Source organism: Cupressus sempervirens, chromosome 9, assembly GCF_028749045.1.
Source record: "Cupressus sempervirens isolate cs-2001-9-10 chromosome 9, ASM2874904v1, whole genome shotgun sequence".
NCBI lineage: Eukaryota > Viridiplantae > Streptophyta > Pinopsida > Cupressales > Cupressaceae > Cupressus > Cupressus sempervirens.
Window position 1 is genome coordinate 734,583,607 of NC_143126.1, and position 22,257 is coordinate 734,605,863.

Below are 22,257 nucleotides of genomic sequence, written 5' to 3' on the forward strand. Positions count from 1 at the left end.
GCAAGGGATTTGGATTGCATCAATCAATCCCGTCAAGTTGGCCTTAACCGGTTGGATATCCTAGCATCGAGCAGGCAGGCTCGTAGGATTCCAATCTACAGTTTTGGGAACCAACACACCCTATTGCAATACTAGTTAAGGGAAAGATGCTAAGGGAACCTTTTTGTAAGAACGCCTCTAATAGAGGATATGAGACATAAATAGAAACAAGCAGCCCATTAAGTAGACTACCTCTTGTGGATGCCTAACACCTACCACTAGGGCCAAAGGGGCAAAGTTTCACTCTTGTGCTTAGTATGGCCTTGGCTTGGACTAACATATCATGAATTAATTATTCTTTGAAGCTTATATGTATGTATGTATTGATGTTTACTTTGAGGTTGCAAGATTCGTAATCAAAAGCATAATGAAGAAGAGAATTTTGTAAATTGGATGAGCATATGGTGCGTATCTACTTTGTGTCTACTTCGTGTCTTCATGCATCAACATGTTTGCTTCATGTCTAAATCACATCTTCAATAATTAATGTATATATGTCATGTATGCTCCGTGTCTCCATGCATTCAAGCACATGTTTCTAATATATTTTATCATACCACTCACATTCATTTCTAGAATAAGCCAATAATTAGAGTAAAAACGTGCTACAAATTTCTTAATCAACATCCACACAACAGAAGCCACTCAGAGTAATGTGGCATTGCTTAAGGACAAGCGGTTTGAGGAAGGGCGGGCTATCATGACCACTCTAGAAACAGGACCCAATAATTATAAATGATCAGTATTAAGTAAATATATAGTAATAATAGTATAATCTGATATATTAATATATCAATATAATTATATTATCAAGGAATTATTATCTCATATATACATATATGAGATAATTATTAATAATATTATGAATAATTGCATTGAAATCTAAACAAGGGACATCGATCATGGCATTGGAAAAACCATAGTTGGAAAACTCGCAAAGGTCTAAAAAATAAATTCAGGGAAAACTAGGCCAATTTTCAACGAAAACTCGACAGCTTAAAAATTTATTAAATTTAATTAGAAATGCATTTTTTTGCAAAATTTAATGAGAAGATACATCCAGTGAGTCACTAAATGAGAACACAAAACAAACAAGCTTGGTCTAGATATATTTAAACACAAAGTAGGTACAAAATCGCATTCTCGTGAGGAAGACTCATGGTTAGAAGTAAAATTGTAAATAATTTATGTAAAGTTAAAAGTAAATACATCATTCCAATTACATCTTCCTCTTCGCAGTTCTAATAAAAACTAAAGAAGAGGAAGAACTAGAGGGTCCAATCTTAGAAGTTTGCACTGGCCATGATTGCCTTCTTGCTCGGTATGTCTAACTCAATTTGTGGCTTGTCATCAATCCTAGATATAGCTCTGCATATAGCTTCTCCTAGCACTAGCAGTGACTACTCATTCAACTCAATGTCATCCAGCATAAAACCAAATCCACACCTTCCTTCATAGCCCGCCTCTTCAAATCATTGATGCCATCCTCTTCAAAAACTCCGCTCTAAACCCACTGCGAATGTGCTTCAAACCCGCCTCAAGTCCACTTCAAATCGACCAATATCAATTTCCAAGTATTTAGAAGACTTTTCCCTTCTCAGCAAAATACAAGTGAAGAAATGAGAAATGAAACTGATTTGGGCCTTGTTTTGCTTTTAATTGCTATTATAAACTCAGCAAATACTCAACAAGTTCTTGCCAAATATTTTGCAGGTTTTTTGGCGCCAGTAAAAGTCATAAAAACTCACCAAGCCAAAAAACTCAGCCAAGTTTTGCAACTCAGAGAGTACTCTGCCAATAGTCCATATATGGGAAAAATAACGGTCATGATCGCAACACCTTGACTATGTCACTATATATCCCCTCATTCTTGAAAATATGAGACATTAAGAAATCACAATACTATCATTGATAAATGTATGAATAATCAATTATATATACTAAATAGATTATCAATTTATTCAATTATTAATAGATATATGTTCAAGAAAATAACATATTATCTATATTCTAACAATAGTAATAATATCGAACAAATCTAAAACATTCTTAATCATTATATATACTTATTTATTATCATCGTCACTTTTTATAATCCTAAAAATTTAATAGACCCAAACAAACTAGGTACTCCTCCCTTTGGATTGGATGGGCCCATATTGTACAAAGTTACACATATCCTTATTCACACCATGTGAACACATAAATTCAAATAGGTAAGGGAGAGGGAATGGATAAGCAGCAAATGAAAAGGAAGATCGAGACTTTTTAGCAGCCGATTAAGGGAGGAATTTTATGATAGGAGGATTAGGGGAGGTACCTAATAAGTATGTGGTGTAATATTTAGTGATCAAAGAAACCCATTCATATGTAAGAGAAGTAATATAAGTTTACCCCTTAAATATTATTGTAAGAGATAATTAGAATATATTGATGAAGTGAGGTTAAGTAGTACTATAAGGGGTAAAGAAAAACAGCAAATAACTTAGGGGTAGAGATAAAATCATAATTCACAAAGAGGAGTATACCAAGTATTAATGGGGAGAAAGTACATGAAGTACAAGTGAATTTAAAAAATTGACTAAAGACTATAAAGGAAAACAATTCTTAGGCAATTGAAGCTAAATCCACCGTTACAATTCTTCCCTTTAAATCTAGATTTATAATTCCGTTATAAGAAACTAAAGCCTGAAGGGAACATTACAAAAACACTTCACCTGTGCAAGCAATTATGCCAACATTAAAAGGCATTCAGTTAAATATATTTTCAGATTTGAGTATAGTTTACGAACCAGCCATTGAGGTAAAGCATAATATCCAGCAAATACTCCTCAACTACGAAGCGATCTATAGGTTTCATGTTCTGTCATTTTCAAAAGATTAAAACATCACACTTACATACCATAAAAAATTCAAATGTAATTACAGTATGCATGACATGGTGATCAATTCTAAATTTTGTAGTCTAATAGTACAACAATTTCTTTCTGTATTAAAGACTACTATATCCAATCCATTCCAATGAAATCATAATTAATCCTCAATCTAAATAAGATTGATGTGATTACATTTTTTAAAAACAGACATGATTTCCTCACCACATTCAAGCAAAACTCATCACAGGCACAGAAATGGAAAGAGCGGTGAAAAGTGGCATGGTTTTATGATGAGAAGTTTTTGAAAATGCCGAGTGCTGAAAAAAATTAAGTGCATATGAATTCAACAATAGTAACTCCAATTCTATTTGCAAATAATACCATAGTACCATCTACTTGTGGCATTACCAGTCTTATCATAATTGAAACTTTAAATGTTATGGTAGTTCTGAGCTTGTTTCAAAACCCTTGGACATTAAAAAATTACCAATTGAACAACATCGAAAAAGAAATTAGTTTACATCTCTATCCTAGAATTGTAGTCAAACAAGCAGTTCTGAAATTCCCCACCATAACCAAGCATCTAAAGTTTGTGGATAGAAACTCCCAAAGAAGTAGGACTATTCAACCCTTCCATCATATCTTGAGCCCAAATAGCGAAGAATTTGACAGGTAGGGAGTAGAGAATTACTATCTCACATCACTACCCCTAGTTGGAAAGTATCAAGTGCCCTTTTCTGTATTGAGGAAATCGTTGAATTCAAATTGCCCAAAAGGATGTCTCAGTTTTACAAAGGGGCAACCTTTAATTTTACTATTATATTATATATTACTTAAAAGTGACTTCATAAAATATTTTTAAAAGGGGCTTAAGATGTTCTCAAAAGTGTCACTAGAATATGAAATAAAAAAGGAAAAAACAATTTCTATGGTATCCTTAAAGAAGCCAAAAAATGGGAAAAGTGTCCATTAATTGTTCCCAAAATTCCTTTCCTTGAAGGTTGAGCATTTAGTGTTTATCTTTTGGTCAGAGGAAAAACCCTCTTGATTTCAGGATTGGATTTGGGAACAAAAGTCATCTTAGTCAATAAAGGTGGTCTATAGGGATTGCAAAGAGATTAATTCAATAGTGCATATTGAAGTTATTAAAAATCAGACATGAAGATTGAACAAATGTAAGTTTCAATTGGTTTGTGTTCTCTGCGAAATATCTAGTTCCCACTTCAATATAGAAATGCATTTTTATGTGTCAACGGTAATTCTGTTATTTCAAAATATTTTATTATAGTGGCTTTCAAAGTCAATATTACATTTGTTATTATTGCTGTTATAGAACTTAATGGAGTTTATGATAAATTAATTGCCATTGGGCAAGATGTCCATGTTGAGGGTCATAAATTACAAATAAAAGGTGCTTCTACACTACTGCATGGTAAGAGAACAGACTCTAACAGGCTTGCTTGCAGCTACCTGGTTAAATCTACTAAAAGGTATTAGTGTAGTAAGCAGAGCCAATTTCAAAGTAAGTTGAGTTTGTATTCCAACCACAACCCGCAAGTAGCATCACGACTACGTAGAATACTATGCGGAATACACATTCAGAGAAATTGGTATCTAACAAGCCCGCAACAGCCATTGGGGACATTTTCTAACAACAATCATCTGGTAATATTACATAATTGGAAGTGTAAATACTGCATAATGTTAATGAGAGCTGATTTAAGGAATCAATTCGTAATTTGTTGGCTAAAATTTTTGTGAGCTACTATGACCATGACTTACAAAGTTGTGACTTAGGCAACGTCTCATGAGATTTATCTCTCCTCTCAGCAATAAAGGAGGCTTCCTTCTTACCGTAGGTGGCTTCAATAGGAACTTAACTGAAATTACAAAAAGGGCAGTTTTCTTAATCAATTCCTCTTTTTCCAAAAATGATTTGCATACAACTACTTTCTAACTTAACAAAAAGTGCCTTATTACTAAGATAATACTGTTGACCTTGGAATCAACGTAAGAACAATTCCAAAGGCAGCACTTTACCTATTCTTTATAGTTTGTGAAACAAAAACATGAACCCAAAGTCTACTGCACTTGTCTCATGAGGATTCAAGCACAATAACCAGTGAGGCACAAAATCTCTTACTGGATACTCTCAAATTTAATAAAAACACTTATTGACTGTGTTGGCTCTCTCATGGATCCCCAATTTAAAAGTTTCAAACCTGACCACTATCTCATTAATGATGTCAAGAAATGAAATCTGCATTTTTAAACAAGTGGCCGAACCCAGTCACAATTCAAGTGTCTACAGTTCAGCTAGTTCAACAAGGTTCAGTTCAAAGTTTCAGAAGGTTCGTAGAACTCAGCAGGTTCAAAGGTACAGCCTTCAGAGGTTCAAGATTGTACTGTTTGAACAGTTCAAGGATTTTGATTCAAAATTCAGAACGGTTTGAAAGGTTCAAAGTTTAAAATGCTCAGAACTTCACAAAGTCCATAACGCAAAAAAATGAAAAGCTGTGAACAGAATTGGAAGGGTATTCCATGCATTTTTTTTTTAATAATGGATACTGTAAGAAATGTTTCTGATATGTTGATGCTCCAAATCCAAAATTTTATCAAGCCAATACACATTATTAACTAAGTCTGAATGGAGTATATTGTTTTATGTTAAATTGCAGGTTGAAGTAAATTTAGTACAAGAAATGTGTAATGAGAAACTCTCAATCAACAGAAATACACAAGATGGGTTTGATAACTCCCAAACAATGCAATTAATAATTTGTGGATAGAAGAGTGTAGAGTACATGATCATATGAGAGGAGCCTACTGTTGATATCAGATTCTTGAGAGGATTCATGCATGATCACAGTGAATAGGATCATGGCTAAATTTTCAGTCTGATGGCTAGCGGTGATCTCATCGTTATAACAAAGGAGTTCGCGGACCAGGACAAGTTCAGACCACGAAAGAATGAACATGAAAGGAATGATTCAGGATATTAATCAAACTCATTCAAGGAAACTGCGTAGAAGAATTTCAAATATAAACCCACATGTTACACAACTGAAGCAGCTTTCAATAATACACGTGGCCAGTCAACTACAGAAATATCATGTATTGCCCATCCAGTTCAAGCTCCTCAAGTATATACATGTTCAACAAATATCAAGACTCATGGCTTCTACTCGCAATGGCACAATATTGACAGATGATGATTTTGGAAGACAGGGCATCATAACAGAGAACCAACCAATACCTAATTTGAGGAAAAACTTGACCAATGTGAATTCGCATCAACATTGGAATGCCAATACACAGTGGTCATCAAAACACAATTTGCACCTGATCTCTGAAAGTGGAAAAATTTAACATCCATATAGATTTGCAGGAGCAATAGAGCATCATTTTAAAGACGGAAGGGGATCAAATTTATAGACCAACAAGCTATTCAATCTTCCTTGGACCTCCCATCAATTAGAGACAATGTTACTGGAGTTGACAGCGATCAAAACTGGAGTCTCAAAGAAATTCCCAACCGTTGTGTAATTTACAAATCTCTCAATCTGCCTGTAAAGGGTATGTGATCGACTGGGTTGCATAGTTCTAATTTAAAATACCCGAGCACCCAAATGATGTCAAAAACAGTTATTGAGGGGCACAAAGCAACATAAAGGTTACAAGGCATGTGTTCATTCCTTCATGCTGTAGCATTAAGATCAAAGAAGTGATATAAAGGAGACTTTTCTCAGATTATCATTCTCGCACTTCATTAGAGACACTCAACCGAGATGTACTTACAGAAAAAATTTATGAGAAATGAAACACGTAGCTCTGTAGGCCAACTCAAAAGATGGCGAACCCACTATATCATCGAATAGCTCATACAGTGGGATGAGTATCAGGGTGCGCATGTTGCGCATGCATTTTAGAATCTATGAACAATCCAAGCTGCTATGGTAATGAAAGCAAAGAGTGATTAAAGCATTTTGGGGTCAGTTGAGAATTCTTAAAGATGAATCTCAAAAGGCAAAGTAGTTCATTTTTCCAAGAGGCATCAAACCCATTTGAATTGATTTCTGCAACCCGATAGAACCATTTGTTTCCAAATTCGCTCAACTAAACAACAATAGCCAATTGCCTACACATACGCATTACACTATTTGTGAGGTGACAAGTAGAACATGGCCAATCATTCAGATATTTTACGACGGACATAATTAATGTTTAAGTTTGCGCCATGTATCCTTCACGCATTTAACAAATGTTAAGTTGCTCGAGTGTCCAAGAAATTCGTGCCAAGTACTCCATCTTCTTCTGGAGAAGTAATGCAGGAAAATCTATTGCAAGAATTGGGATGGTCCCTTTATAAAGATTTTATGGAGCATGTAGATCAGACTGCATATGTAGTGCATTACATAAGTTGTCAAAGTCAAAATTTGTATGCCTCATAAGCAGCAAGTTGAACCGTGCAGATAAATAGTTCTTCTATGCCTATGAAACCACAATATTATGATAGGACTCGATTATTCTAATGAAATTGGTTACATTGTATTGCTGCAAAGTTGATACCATTATAAAGCAGTCCAGTGAAGCTACTGTCACAGCAATGTTCCAAAATCCACCATGACCAATAATGGAAAGGCAACACAAGCACAATTAGCAGTAATAGGAGATTGATGAAGAGCTTTCCAGCACAATATCAAGGATAAGATAAGATAAGATAAGATAATGATATTAATGTCCAACAAAAGACCAAAAAGAGGTCTATGGGACTGAAAGATTACAACAGTTAAGCTAACACCAGCAAGAACACACAAAGGTGTCCGAAAATAAACGAATACAACCAACAAAGAACAGAGAGAGCGCTAAGAGCCATTCTTGGACAAGAAGAAATCAATCACTGAATGATACACATGCCGATGTGTAGAGGCACTAGACTATCACTGGCTATTCACAGAAGAGTGTCACTAGTGCAAATATCCCGAACAGGATCTGACACATCTGGAAAGCCCATAAGAACGAATAGAGCTGGAAGGCCTTTTCACACCCCGCAAAGGAGATAACGGTGTAAAAAAGGTAGTGATGAGCTAAGTAGACGAGTGTCGTGAGGAAGCAGTGACTGGATCATGCTATTGCGGAGCGTGGTGGCCTCACAAGGATAAAGTGCAAGGCATCATAGTAACTGAAAAGTCATAGAGAGAAAAGCACTCCCAGAACAGACAGAAGAATCTCCCTTTGATCTCATAGTAAATAGGGCATCAAAAAAGGAAATGAGCCTCATTCTCCACTTCCCCTAAAATACAGAGCATACAAATCCGCTCCCCACTAACAATATGATGATCAATTTGAGCTTGAAGACAGTGGGAACCAACTCTGAAAGAACTTAAAGAGATTCGCAGACCACCTCCGTGAAAGGTAGCTAGGACAGACAATGATCCCATCAGAAATCTCCAAAAACTGCTCCACATAAAAAGACATCCATGGGCGTAACCCGCCAGGAGGGTTAACCCAGGTAGTGGTAATGTAGCATCTATAGATATCTAGATGAACATGCTCATTCAACTCTTGCCGTGAGGGGAGAAGATGAGTAGAAGCATCCAAAGAGAACTGAAAGGGGGGAGACGCTCAATGTCAATCCCAATCAAACACTGTAAGGAAGAAACCTGTGCATACCAACATCGTGCATGAGAACCAGACTAAGCATTCGCAATAGAAACAGAAGAACGGTAAGCTAAGTAGGAGTAGCGGTTCCGACCCCTAGCAGAATCCGCAAACCCACAAAGATGATGAAGGAACCAAACCAAATCAAAATGGCCATGAGTCTAAATGGATGAGCACCAAACTTAGCAAAAATGATACTATGAGGAGTGAACCTATGACATCTGATGGTGCGCCTCAAGAACAGAGTTTGAACCCTCTCAATCGAGGCCCAATCAGAGCTAAGAAGAGAAGGGCCCCAGACCACAGATTTATAAAGAACAATCAGCCCACAAGAGCATCTAAGAGAGATAGCTTAGATGGGATATCCTGGAAGTGATGCCTCGAACACTATTTTTCGAGCAAAGCAAGAGAACCCATACCCTTATTAAATTAACTATGGGTTGAATAGCCAGTCTCATACTGAAACACGGACCGGAAAACATAACCCCCAAATATGTGTAGGGTGAAGTGATCTCAATCTCCTGGTCCTGAAAAAATGAAGTGATGATGAGAAGTCCTTATGCCATTGAAGACCATGACCCAAGTCTTACCCAAGTTAATCACAAGCTGTCGCTAATCACAAAATAAAGCTAAGCCATCAAGAAGTCTCTGTAACCTCTCAGGAGAGGAAGCGAAAAGAACCACATCATCCGCAAAAAGAAGGATAGAGATTATAACATGATGAAGATAACAACCATCTCCCAGGATAATGAAAATGATAAATTAGTTTGATTCAACAACTAAATATCTCGGTTATAAATGAAGATAATGGTCATAATGTTAAAAGATTACGGTTCCTGGAAATAAGGAGGAATTATTGAATTAAGATGAATTAGACATGTGGGCTGAAAAGGAAAATCTTTACTATAAGGTTTTAAAAGAGAAGCTTCCAAAAACAATGTAATGGGTTAATATAAAATTTAATACTATATATTTTAAGTGAATCTACCAATGGAAAGGGGGCTATCTTCATGAATCAGTTACAGAATCAACAAACCATACGAAATGCTATTTATTGTAATTGTCACAAGGAGGATAGGTTCTTTTTTCAGGCAGCCTACTAGCTACAAGTAAGTGAGAAATTCTGAATTTTTAATTGTATCGTGGGGAGGGGGCTTTTTCTTTCGAAGAAAGTTTGATGTACAAGAGTATGTGAGCTCCCAATTTTGATATTTTGAGAAATAAAGGAGAGAGTTTTGAATCTTTGAATTTGTTGATATTTCCTTTAGATCGTAATGATTTGTATCTCATTATGATTATTTTTCAATGTCATTTGGTTATATCAGGCTGCATATATATTTCATTTTGAAGTTTTGAATTCAAATTAAGTTATTTGTTTGAAAGATCGACACTCTTTCATTTTGTTTCTTTAGTGTTTGTGAGTGTAAGGGAGTGGGCTTTGTATCAGTTTCTCATATTCAACTTAGTTCTGTATTTAAATCTCTTCACATCTACTTCATGGTTATGAGTAGATGTTAGTGCTTTTATTGTGTTCTAGTAGAAAGCATATTAGCATTTTAATTCATTGCAAATCTTCTAAAGCAAAAGTTGTACCTCAAAGATCAAAGAAAAGTTATCAATTCCACGATAATCCACCCAACTGTTAGTGCTATTTGTCCTTTTCAGGCATTTTGAGTCATTCTTTATATTATAGTTTGAACAACAAATTTGCTCATTAACAAACTAAAGCCTGAAGTCTGCAGCTCTAAGTAATTGCAGCCACTACCATCTATCACAAATTGTCCTTCTACAACACAGCCTTCAAAAGTTCATATTGGCTCTGAATGCAACATGCAACTTAAAGTCTGCACAATTGAATCCAAATCACTCTCAAATCAAAGCCTTAAAACTCACAATTAACTTAAGAAAATGGCGTCGCATTACAATTTGAATTGGCACAAAGTCTCAAAACAATCTGCCTATTTTATTGAAGGCAATATGGTTTAAATCCAATCACAAAGTCTTAAAAGTACATAATACAAACTAATAGGATTTTCTTGCCTTGCCAAAAGCTGATTATTTACAATGAGCTCCCTCATTTATAAAGAAAAAGAAGAGAGAGAAAGATGGAGAGAAAAGGGGAAACCCTCAACGACCTTGAATTATTCAAAAACAAACACCTAAATAATTTTGACTTATTCAAAGTTGCATGTCTAATGTAGTTGCAATTTGATTACATGTTACAACTTTGCATGTGATATTATCATATGCAATTACATCTTGTTTTTTCCATTACACGTAAGATGTCAATTATAAATTACAAATACATGATGAAATTAATCTAATTGTCTGACAAGACACAACTTCTATTACATCATCCTTTGAAGAAAGTTTGATGTACAAGAGTTTGTGAGCTCCCAATTTTGATATTTGGAGAAATAAAGGAAAGAGTTTTGAATCTTTGAATTTGTTGGTATTTCCTTTAGATCATAATGATTTGTATCTCATTATGATTATTTTTCAATGTCATTTGGTTATATCAGGCTGCATATATATTTCATTTTGAAGTTTTGAATTCGAATTAAGTTATTTGTTCAAAAGATCGACACTCTTTCATTTTGTTTCTTTAGCGTTTGTGAGTGTAAGGGAGTGGGCTTTGTATCAGTTTCTCGTATTCAACTTAGTTCTGTATTTAAATCTCTCCACATCTACTTCATGGTTATGACTAGATGTTAGTGCTTTTATTGTGTTCTAGTAGAAAGCGTATTAGCATTTTAATTCATTGCAAATCTTCTAAAGCAAAAGTTGTACCTCAAAGATCAAAGGAAAGTTATCAACACAATAATCCACCCGACTGTTAGTGCTATTTGTCCTTTTCAGGCATTTTGAGTCATTCTTAATATTACAGTTTGAACAACAAATCTGCTCATTAACAAACTAAAGCCCGAAGTCTGCAGCTCTAAGTAATTGCAGCCACTACTATCTATCACAAATTGTCCTTCTGCAACACAGCCTTCAAAAGTTCAAATTGGCTCTGAATGCAACATGCAGCTTAAAATCTGCACAATTGAATCCAAATCACTCTCAAATCAAAGCATTAAAACTCACAATTAACTTAAGAAAATGGCATCACATTACAATTTGAATTGGCACAAAGTCTCAAAACAATCTGCCTATTTTATTTAAGGCAATATGGTTTAAATCCAATCACAAAGTCTTAGAGTACATAATACAAACTAACATGATTTTCTTGCCTTGCCAAAAGATGATTATTTACAATGAGCTCCCTCATTTATAAAGAAAAAGAAGAGAGAAAGATGGAGAGAAAAGGGGAAACCCTCAACGACCTTGAATTATTCTAAAACAAACACCTAAATAACTTTGACTTATTCAAAGTTGCACGTCTAATGTAGTTGCAATTTGATTACATGTTATAACTTTGCATGTGATATTATCATATGCAATTACATCTTGTTTATCCATTACACGTAAGATCTCAATTATAAATTACAAATACATGATGAAATTAATCTAATTGTCTAACAAGACAACTTCTATTACATCATCCTTTCTGGTCTTCATGTTGCTAAACAAATGCTTTACAAATGTTGTGCTCAAGTGTGGTGAAAGCATCTCGAACTGGAATATGAATATGCATCCTTGATTGTTCCATTAAGTGCCTATTGACCATTTTTGTCTTGAAAGTCATTCTTTCACCTCCTTGTAGGCTCCATTATGTGATCACGCTTGCCTCATGTCCCTCTTTCTTCTTTGCATGCATGATTTGTTGCTTTTCTAGGATCATTTCTACAAATGTAGTAACATTGCCAATGTGATTGATGATTTCCAAATGCAAATTTGGATCTCATATAAATATGAAAAGAGGAGACATGAAGAGACATGTCCCTATAGCTGATCATCTTTAGTTAACTATATGTATAACTCACTTTTAAGCATATATGTAATATTAATATATTAACCATATATTATTATATAATAATATTATATATATATATATATATATATATATATATATAAGACATAAAACAATGTTCATATAAATCATGAATACAAATACTCAATGTAATGAGTATATTACTTCGACTGATGCTATACTTCAACATTCCCTCTTAGCAAGGGAGAAATGACAAAAACATTTTATGAGATATCAATATCAAGGATATCTATACACAACATATTATCGGACTTTAACGCTCTGAAATAGTGACTTGTCAAATAACTACAATCACAATGTTATGAACACTATCATAACATATATTATGATCTCTAATTGTCCAAAACAATATTTAGAGTAATCATAATGCTTTCGTTATCAATAACTTCTAGTGTATCCAGAACAAAAAACTGCATTAATAACAGGCCTATCATTTGCAAGATTGTCATCTTACAAAGATTACCTTATGTATGTTCGTTATCATGGTGTCCAGCAAAATCCGGTGCAAAGAACCATGATAACAAGTCTACCATTTATAACATCATCATCTTATAATGGTTACCTTCTGTTTATACATGTCAATGAAAGATCGTCACCTTTCATTACATATCATATGTGAAATAGTAACCATCATGAACCCAATCAAAGGATGGTACAAAGGGTTTTCACCTCATACTTCTCTCTCATAGAGGAGAGTGCATTATAAAGAATTTCTCTTAGAACTTCTCTTCAAAGAGAAGATATCATCCACAAAGGATTGTATCTCAAAATTTCTCCCTCTAAACATTGATCCCGGGAAGTCAAGTCCTCTCGTTACTTCCTCAAAAACTCTCTTTACCCAAGGATGTCTGTCGAACTAATCACTCCCTCATGATATACATAGGAGTAGGCCCATAAACATCATGCAATCACCCACATGTATTTCTAGACTCCCTTTGAGTATCGATCTTCTAAGCTCTTGCACTGCCTTCAGAGAAGTGTCATACTCCCTCTTAATGTAAAAGAATCTCATAATCTTAATCATCAAAGATGTTTTCTTCAAGAACCTTACTTTATCCAACTTAATCATCAGGGTCTTTGTAACTACTATCATTAGATTTAGTCTGCACAATATTTGGTAGCATATGTAAAGTACCAAACTTCTTTTCCTGTATGGATATCCTCAAACATAAAGGAAAAGATCAAAGCAAATAACCCTTATAGTATGTATAGAATTACAAATTAATGAATAGATAAATGCAAAAGATACAAGTACTTATCTGCCCATGAGGGTCATGGAATATCTCCTTTTCTAAGGATGGTTCAAGTGAGAACGAAACATTGCCTATTATTCCCCCCCACAATGTAAAATTCCCACTCTTATATCATTGAACCCTTTTACATCACATCAAATTTGACAACTTCCTTCTAAGTTCCAACTTGCTCTTTTCATTCATTGAAGCTTCAAACATTCATTAAGCTTAATAGTAGAAGCTAACACAAGCTCGTCCACAATACACCAATATCTTGATTGAGTATGATTGTGCCACTTGAATGACTCTATAACTCATACGTCAAGTTTCATTTATCAAAGAGAGACTCGTAGATAGTTTAATTTAAAGTCACAACTTTCTTATGATGTACACAAGGGGTAGGCCCATTCACATAGTTGCAAGAATTATAGTCCTCTTGACTGTTACAATTTATCGGTCACTGAAGATTCGATCACAACATTGGTTTACTTCCTCTAATCAATATGATCGATATCACTGACAGTTGACGAAACCATATCCTCTATCTACTTCCTCTCTTTCAAGGTTGCCTCTAATGAAATGTCAAGCTCCATATGAATCTCAATCTCCCTCTTCCTTACCCCACAAGAAGTATGTATTTGTTCTACATCCTTTGTCATCGGTCAAATTCAACTTGTCATTCCCGACCCCGTTAATATTATGGTCATAACTATATTTTATAACCCCCTTGGGCCCACCAAGCAATATGACAGTCAAATCATTATACTTCTAGCATCTATCTTTATATCCCTTTCTCGGCAACATAGCAGCCTTAGATACATTTTCTTGGAATCAGAGAAGCCTTCCATAAATCTTCCCTCATCCTATCAAGTTCGTGTTATAGCATGGTCAAATCATTGTGTATTCACCCTTGATAAATTTTAATTGACGTTCTTTCCTTTATATGCATTTTTACCTTTCCATGCTAGTTAACATGGGATGGCGATTATAATATGAGTGATTTAATAAGCTTAATTTTCCCTCTTATTATTCAATGAAGGATCAATGGATTTGCCCCTTTTCAATTTACTTCCTTATTATTGTCCTTTCTTCCGTGATATCCACATCAACATTTGCCTTTGTATTAGCGCAATGACATGCTTGATCGAATTGTAGTAATCTTTATGTTGTCTTCACCAGAAATCTACAGTGGCGCGAAATATATGGTATTCCCTCTTTCTATATAGTAAGGTTTATGGACAGTCAGTGGAAACTTCCTTATTCCAATCGTTGTTGGACTAAGGCCTTCTCTTTCATACCGTTGATCTATTTTATTGTCTTCTGCCTTCGATTCCACCTTGTATCTTCATCATCGTTGTGAATCTATGATGTAACTAAAGTATTATGATTGCTTCCAATAGTTCCCGATGCTACTTCTTGTTTACCGCATAGATTAACTGATTCATGCACACAGACAATGAACAAGAACAGCAACAGCAGTACTTCGTTTATCATTCGCATATGCCAAGAGATTCCATACAAAGCCTAAGATGATTTACAATGATCTCAGATGGGTATAAATACTTCTTGCCGAACCTTCCCGAAGGGGTCCATCGGCTACATAACAATACTAATCTCCCCGTCGGGTACAAAATCTTTACAAACGACCTGAACCTGTCAGCTAAAAAATCTTTACCGATGACAACACCCTGTTAGCTACATAATATTTACAAACGACATCATCCCCCCCAAAAGAAAAAGTCATCTCCCGATGACAATTACAAAATATCTGAGACAAATTAACAAACAAAATACATTAGCTGACTAACTACAACAAGATAGATCTATTTTTGTCACATCAATTTCAAATTCGTCCGGTGCCTGCACCAAACTGGTCTCCAAACCACGTTGCATCTGTAGTCTCTGCTAACACAATATTGTCTCCTTAGTCATGTTGACCTTGATAGCCACCTATGCTGCCAACTCTGGGTACACTAAGCCAAGTGTTAATGTATTGCCTTCAACTGGATGATCAACTCCTCCCAAGCTCTCTATATATCCACCAAGATAGCCTCACGTCCAACACCTACTCCAAGTGCCTCTAGTACACAGACACTCCATGCCTGCAGTAGCTCCAAGTCTCATCAACTGGTCACACTTTCCACGACTGATAACTGCAGCGATTGGGAATCTAGGGGCATCACCCCCAGCAGGGTCGAGGGGCAGCGCCCCTGTGGGGTCCTGGGGCAGCGCACCTCGCCACCAAGACCAAATTAGCACTCTGAACCCACACAAAACTGCATGGAACACACTATTTCTGTCATTTTCTTCCGATTCCACACTCTTTCTAGCAACTACTTATGTTTTCCCTTCCCTTTGGCATCATGCGTTACTCGTTCCGAACTATTTCAATCTGTTATGTCTTTTTTTTTTCTTCCTTCCTCTGCTCATCCGTTGTCTCTGATCTGTCTCTAACATTATCTCCTCTAGTTGGATCTGTGCTACAACAATAACTCCATTTTCCTCCAATCACATTCAGTTTTTAATCCCTCATGAATTACCCAAGAGAGCGCAAACAAAAACCGCATAGGTTATAAAATTTTCGAAGGATCTCACTCTCTGCAATTCAGTCGCATGACTTGTTATAGGGCATCAATATATGGAGATTTCCAACAATCATATTCACCATCCCTCCTCTGAAATCCACCACAAATTCCTCTGAATGAATACATGCCGCAAAAGAAGAAGACTTCAATATCCTGCGTGGGAAACCATCCACAGAAGAGAAGAGTAAGGTTGCGGGGAAAACAAAATACATCCGTGGGGGAAATATAACTCGTGGGGATAGAAGGCGTTTAAACAGGTATGCAACAATGTCGAAAGAAACCCGTAGAGAAGAGTTGGAGTTCGCAGAACAAAGAGAATCTGCCAAGAACATAAAACCAACCCGTTGGAAAGCAAAGCCAATGCATCACATCATCCGAAGAGTGAATCCGCGAGGAAAAAAGTAACGTCGCAGGGAAAAGAGTTAACGCCGCGAGGGGAAAGAGTTAACGCCGCGGGGGATTAAAGGTAACCCGTGGGCCTGTCCGCAGAACATATTGCCCGCGGGACAGGTGTCTGTGGGACCCCTGTCCGCGGAACCCCGTCCACGGCCATTAGCCTTTCCTTCATTTTTTTTCTTTTTTTCTTTTTAAAAAAAATTAGAGCTCAATTTTCCCTCCAGACTTCGCCATTCTATGATGACAAGGGAGTCGTTCGGACTTCGTCCTTTGACGACGAAGGAGTCTTCCTAGCATGATACATCTTCAGCTTCGACCCGTTCACTGCTTGAGGCACTCCTTGTCCTTCCAAAGCCCTCAATTTTATTGCTCCATTGTCACCTACCTCCTGGATCTAGTATGGCCCGACCCATCTGACCTTAAACTTTCCTGGTTTGATCTCATTTCATCCGTCATACTTCAATACCAACTGGCCCGACTAAAACCTATTTAGCTTCAGATGTTTATCATGCCATGCCTTGCGTCTGTTCTGTGTCACCTCTGTGGCCCATTGTGCTTGCAATTTCGTCGACTGTCATCCCTTGACGTTAATAACTGTATTCTTGATTTTAGAACCTTCACTCTGTATTGCTGAAGTTTTTATTAAGCATGTTCTCTTTGTTTCCTGTGCGGACCGTGCGATGTGTTTTCCTTGCTACCAGCACCCTTCTAATATATCAGTGGTTCGTCGTAACATTTTCTTTCTATGCAGTCGTATGGTGGGATCTTTCCTTTTTTCTGGGTTCATATTGTATGTTCTTCCCCTCAGCTTCAGCCATAACTGCCTTTCCTTCTTCTGCTTCTCTATATTCCTTCGGACATTCATTTTCCTCTTCTTTCTCACCTTCGTCCACCCTTAACATATTATAGCTCGGAAAGAGTTCGTAGTCCTCTATTTGCCAGTGGTAAAGACCGTTGACAGAATCCAAATTGTCGTCCGTTGATCCTCCTTCAAACCGCAAGACTCCCTCCTAATCTACTTCCATACGCTGCCTCCCTTCATCTTCTTCTTCAGAATCTGATGACAGAGCTTTTTCCCTGACCATTTGGGTGTGTAAATCAATGACATATTTCTTCCCTTTGCTTTCAAGTGACAGTGTTTTTCTTCCAGTCGTGTTTAACTCTGGCTTGTATCAACCACCCACGGCCCAAAATGGCATTGTACCCGTTTCTCTTTAGCGGGATCACGACAAAGTCAAGCAGGAACGACTGTGTGCCAACTGTCACTGGTTGTGCCATCAGGACGCTAAGCGATTTGATGCCGTGTTGGTCCGCTGTCAATAACTAGAATGTAGGTGGCCACAACGTCAACTGTCCCAACCTCTTCCAAGTATCCTCGGGTAAGACATTCACGCCGAAACCCTCCGTCGACAATTGTGTCTGTCAGTACACTTCCAAGAATCCCCATCTCGACGACCGCCGGATGTCGTCCGAATGCGAGGGCTAGCAACATTGGGTCTTCTCCACCAGCGGCAATTTCCTTCCCTCTTCCTGGTTCTCTTGGTAACTTAGCAGCTGGCGCAATATTTGTGAGTGTCAATCGGAGTTGAGGCATTGTGAGCAACAAATCACCTATTTTGACGGGTACCTCAGTTTGTAATATCTGATGTACGATGTTTTGTTCCGCGCAGTTCCTTGCCGAGGTGTCGGTGCCGGTGGTGTCCTTCAACTGAGATGTCTCCACCTGTGTTGCGTTCTCAATTTCCTTTCGTACTTCCTCCAGCCTCTTCTTTTCTTCCGCTGGGTCGGGGTATAGTTTTGTTTGTTTCCGTGTGATTGCTAGCACCTCCTCTTCGTCCGTCCCGACGGTGATGAGATTCACTCCAAACTTCGAGCACTTGGCATCTTCATGATCGCCGAGTCCGCACCATTTGCATAATAATTTTGGTGTATTTGTCGTCATACAATCACGGGCAAAGTGGCCCCACAAATTACATGCACGACATTGAACCACTGGCCGGCCATTTGCATCGTACTGAATTCGACTTCAACTGCCATTATTAATATTGTTCGCATTGTTGTTGTTTTGCCCTCTGCTATTATTTCTATACCCTCTGGATGTGGCACCCTCCGTACTTGTGTTTCCGCTCCCTCTAGACGCAGAAGCCTCCTGTGTCAGGAACACCTATTGAGGTCCTTTGGTTTTCATGTTGAAGGGGCATTCTTTTGTGGAATGTCCCATGATCTGGTAGATGTTGCAGAACTGGTTCTTTGGACAGGATCCCTTTGTGTGACCTTCTATCTTACATTTCGTGCACCATAGCTCGCTTCCCTTTGTTTCTTTCTGCATGTTCTTGAATTCCTTCATCATCCGGATCATGTCCTTTTGGAGAGCTCGGACCTTCTTGCTGCTGTTTTCATCATCATTGCTTTCTTCTTCCAAAGACGCATCGTCGTCCAACTCGGATGAGCTACTCTTCTTCTTCTTTGTTTTCTGCTCACTTTCCAAGTTCATCACCCGATTGTATGCTTCAGTGTATGACGACAACGGCACAATCTTCATCTTCTTCCACAACTTCAAGCGTAGACCTTCAACGAACCATCTTTTATGTAGCCCATCTACCGGCTTATTCTCCATTTTATTTATTAAGTTTTTTAATTTCTTGGCGTATACTCGGACAGTTTCATTCTTCCCCTACTTTGTGTTGTATATCTCCACCATGATCTCATTGTCGTCCCGCAACAGTTGAAATTCTGTGGTAAACTCCTTCTTAAGGTTGTTTCAAGTGGTTAATTTTTGGGGATCTACATTGGCGAACCAATCAATTGCGACACCCCGTAGGGTTGCCAAAAATTGTCGGACCCATTCATTTGTATTTGTTATGCCATTCGCCCTCCAAATCGTTTCGCATGTTTTACTATGTCGGATCGGATCGGCCGTACCATCGCCATCAAACTTTGGCAACTTTTCCTTTGGTCTCGCCATCACTACTAGATTCTGTGCACGGGTGTTGTTTGGTCCTGCAACACTAGCGTTGTTCACTACCAAACCAATGCTTTGTACTCCCACACCAGCGATCTGCACTCCCACACCAGTGATCTTCCTTCCACCTATCGTACCTTGGGTTCTACTTAGACAACAACACCATAAATGTTCATGCCAATATAGTAGAATTATAACTGACAATATATGCAAATGGAACTCTCAATTGCATTACCACATCTATCTAAGAAATAGGGCAATACACAAGATGGTAAAATATGTCTTTTATTAATTGTACCAAACTAAGTTACATACCCATAACAATGATTATCCCAAATTTTCCATACCATACTATTCCATGTGTGTACTAAATATAGTGCCTAGATTGGTTACTAATACGAACCAACGTGACCCTTGGTATAACTTTTCCTAACTACTACCTAACTACTTTATTGTGAATTTACTCGCTACACTTGACTCTTGATTGATCAACATTGAATCATGAACTAAGTTTTAATTTTGCAATTCAAATTGCATTGGAATCTTGAGCATGAGTGATTTACTAATTAATTATTGAACTTATTTCAATTTGTACATTTGTGTTTGTGAAGTTTAAAGTTGAACTATGAAATATGAAATATCTTGAATCTTGATCAATGGTGAAGTATCATACTATGAGATAAAAAAATTTTGTATATTTCTTGCATTTCTTTGCATATATATGTATGTATATGCATATGCTCCCAAACGCATCCAAAATCAAAACAAAAAAAAAATTGCACATCAATGTAAACGATTCTCGCATCCACATCGACAACTTAGGTCTAAAGGATCTGCCATATTCCTCAAAGTAGTGAAGGCATTTTATATATTTGCTGCAGTTATAAAAGTTGTGCAATAGTTACCAAAACCTTGATATAAATTAACAGCATTCATTAAAAGTAAGAGTCCACTATACCATTTAATTTCAGCCAGTTATATCAGTAAAATTTCAGCAGTATCCAATGAAGATATTATCCTTTACAATTGATCACTCAATTTGGGTATTTCTTTTGTGCTTCTCAGTTTTATTTCAACTGTTTGACAAATTGTACCTCTTCAGATTGTTGATCAATTTTGATTGTCATAATTCCTACTGAAAAGTACTCATTATGATTATTCAAAAATCAAAGTTTTAATCATCTGTATAGCTCAGCACTGCTGCTGAGCTTTACCTGATTTTGTAAGTCTGGATGGTTATACTACCAAGGAATTAATAATAATTTGTAACGTTGTATCAATTCTAGCACTGTGTGCCCAATCACTAGTAATTTAACCTTCCAATTAACATATGCTCTCATCTGCCCATTGAGGTTTAGGTGATCATAAAGTGCAAGGATTTGCATTTGTCCAGTTGTCCTCTTCCTGGCATCCCTGCATAACAAGCACAACACAATAACCTTCATATATTGGTTTTTTTTGGCTCATTCATTTAGTCTCTTCTGATACCTCTATCTACAAAAAGCACATCTCCGATGTAAATGTGGCAAAAGCATTCCCCTTCATTTGTCACATACCATGTTGAATGCTACACCCAATAGCTTAATAGGTACTAATAACCATGGCATTTCATAGGGAGTATCAAATTGTAGCCATAAAAAAACACTGATTACCCATGGGACAGCGGTAGCTGGTAAGCCCATTCTCCTATTGTCATTCATGCCATCTAGAGAGATCAAGCCATGTTAAATTTAAGAGGCTTACACACTGCTGGATTGGTTTAGTGCAGAATATCGGATGTTAATCCTGCTCAGCAATGACAGGAGAGATGGCTACAAGCCTACAGATGCAGCATATATTTTATCCAAATCCAGCTACGGAATTTCCAATCTATTAGCCTCCCATTGTTTTAATATCAATTACAATATAAAGATTTATCACAACAGTTAAAAAAAATTTATTAACTTGCAAATTAAAGGATGCTTCACATACTGTTCCTTTTCTGTAGTAAACATTCTCCTTAATTCTAGAGAATTTTGCTTACATATATAACACAGAGCAAGTAGAACGGTCAAAACTTAAAAACTAAGAATACATGGTTAGAAGAAACCAGTCCTGAAATCACAATTTAGTTTGAATCAGACTTAAAAACAATATGCATTATACCATAATCCAGGGGAGGCAAGCAAAATCAAGCCATTGGTGTTAAATAGATGGAGAAGTTTAAAAATATCACAGAAAAATTCCCTTGGCCTTGGCCAACAACTAAATACCTCCTCAGTTCTTGAAACAGGAAAGATATGCAATCTCTGAATTCTTTGTGGATACTTTAACTCTGCTTCATGTCTTTGTCTACCAATCATAACATCAGAACTTGGTGAAGGTTGATCAGGTTGTTCAGGACATGTCACTGGTCTAAATTCATAACTCTTTCCAGTCACTAATCGAGATTCAAAAGCAAGGTGTGGTCGTGGAACTGCTCAAACATAGCATTGAAAGTATAAGATGCCAAAAACCAGAAAAAGAACAAAATAAGATGTAGACATCAAACAATTGTTTTACAGCATGAACAGAAAGCATGCAGATTGAACAG

General features: G+C 36.9%; 1 protein-coding gene across 3 annotated transcripts in view; it reads right to left on the bottom strand.

The window, feature by feature from the left end:
* Window positions 1-22,257, bottom strand: part of ABH1 (ARM repeat superfamily protein) — a 200,801-nt gene that overhangs the window by 41,919 nt on the left and 136,625 nt on the right. For all 3 annotated transcript variants that reach the window (XM_089801895.1, XM_089801893.1, XM_089801894.1), the window contains exons 10-11: window positions 21,938-22,140; window positions 2,832-2,902 (exon numbers count right to left, since the gene is read on the bottom strand). In XM_089801895.1, the coding sequence (XP_089658021.1) occupies window positions 2,832-2,902; window positions 21,938-22,140 (274 nt within the window). The remainder of the gene's footprint in view (window positions 1-2,831; window positions 2,903-21,937; window positions 22,141-22,257) is intronic.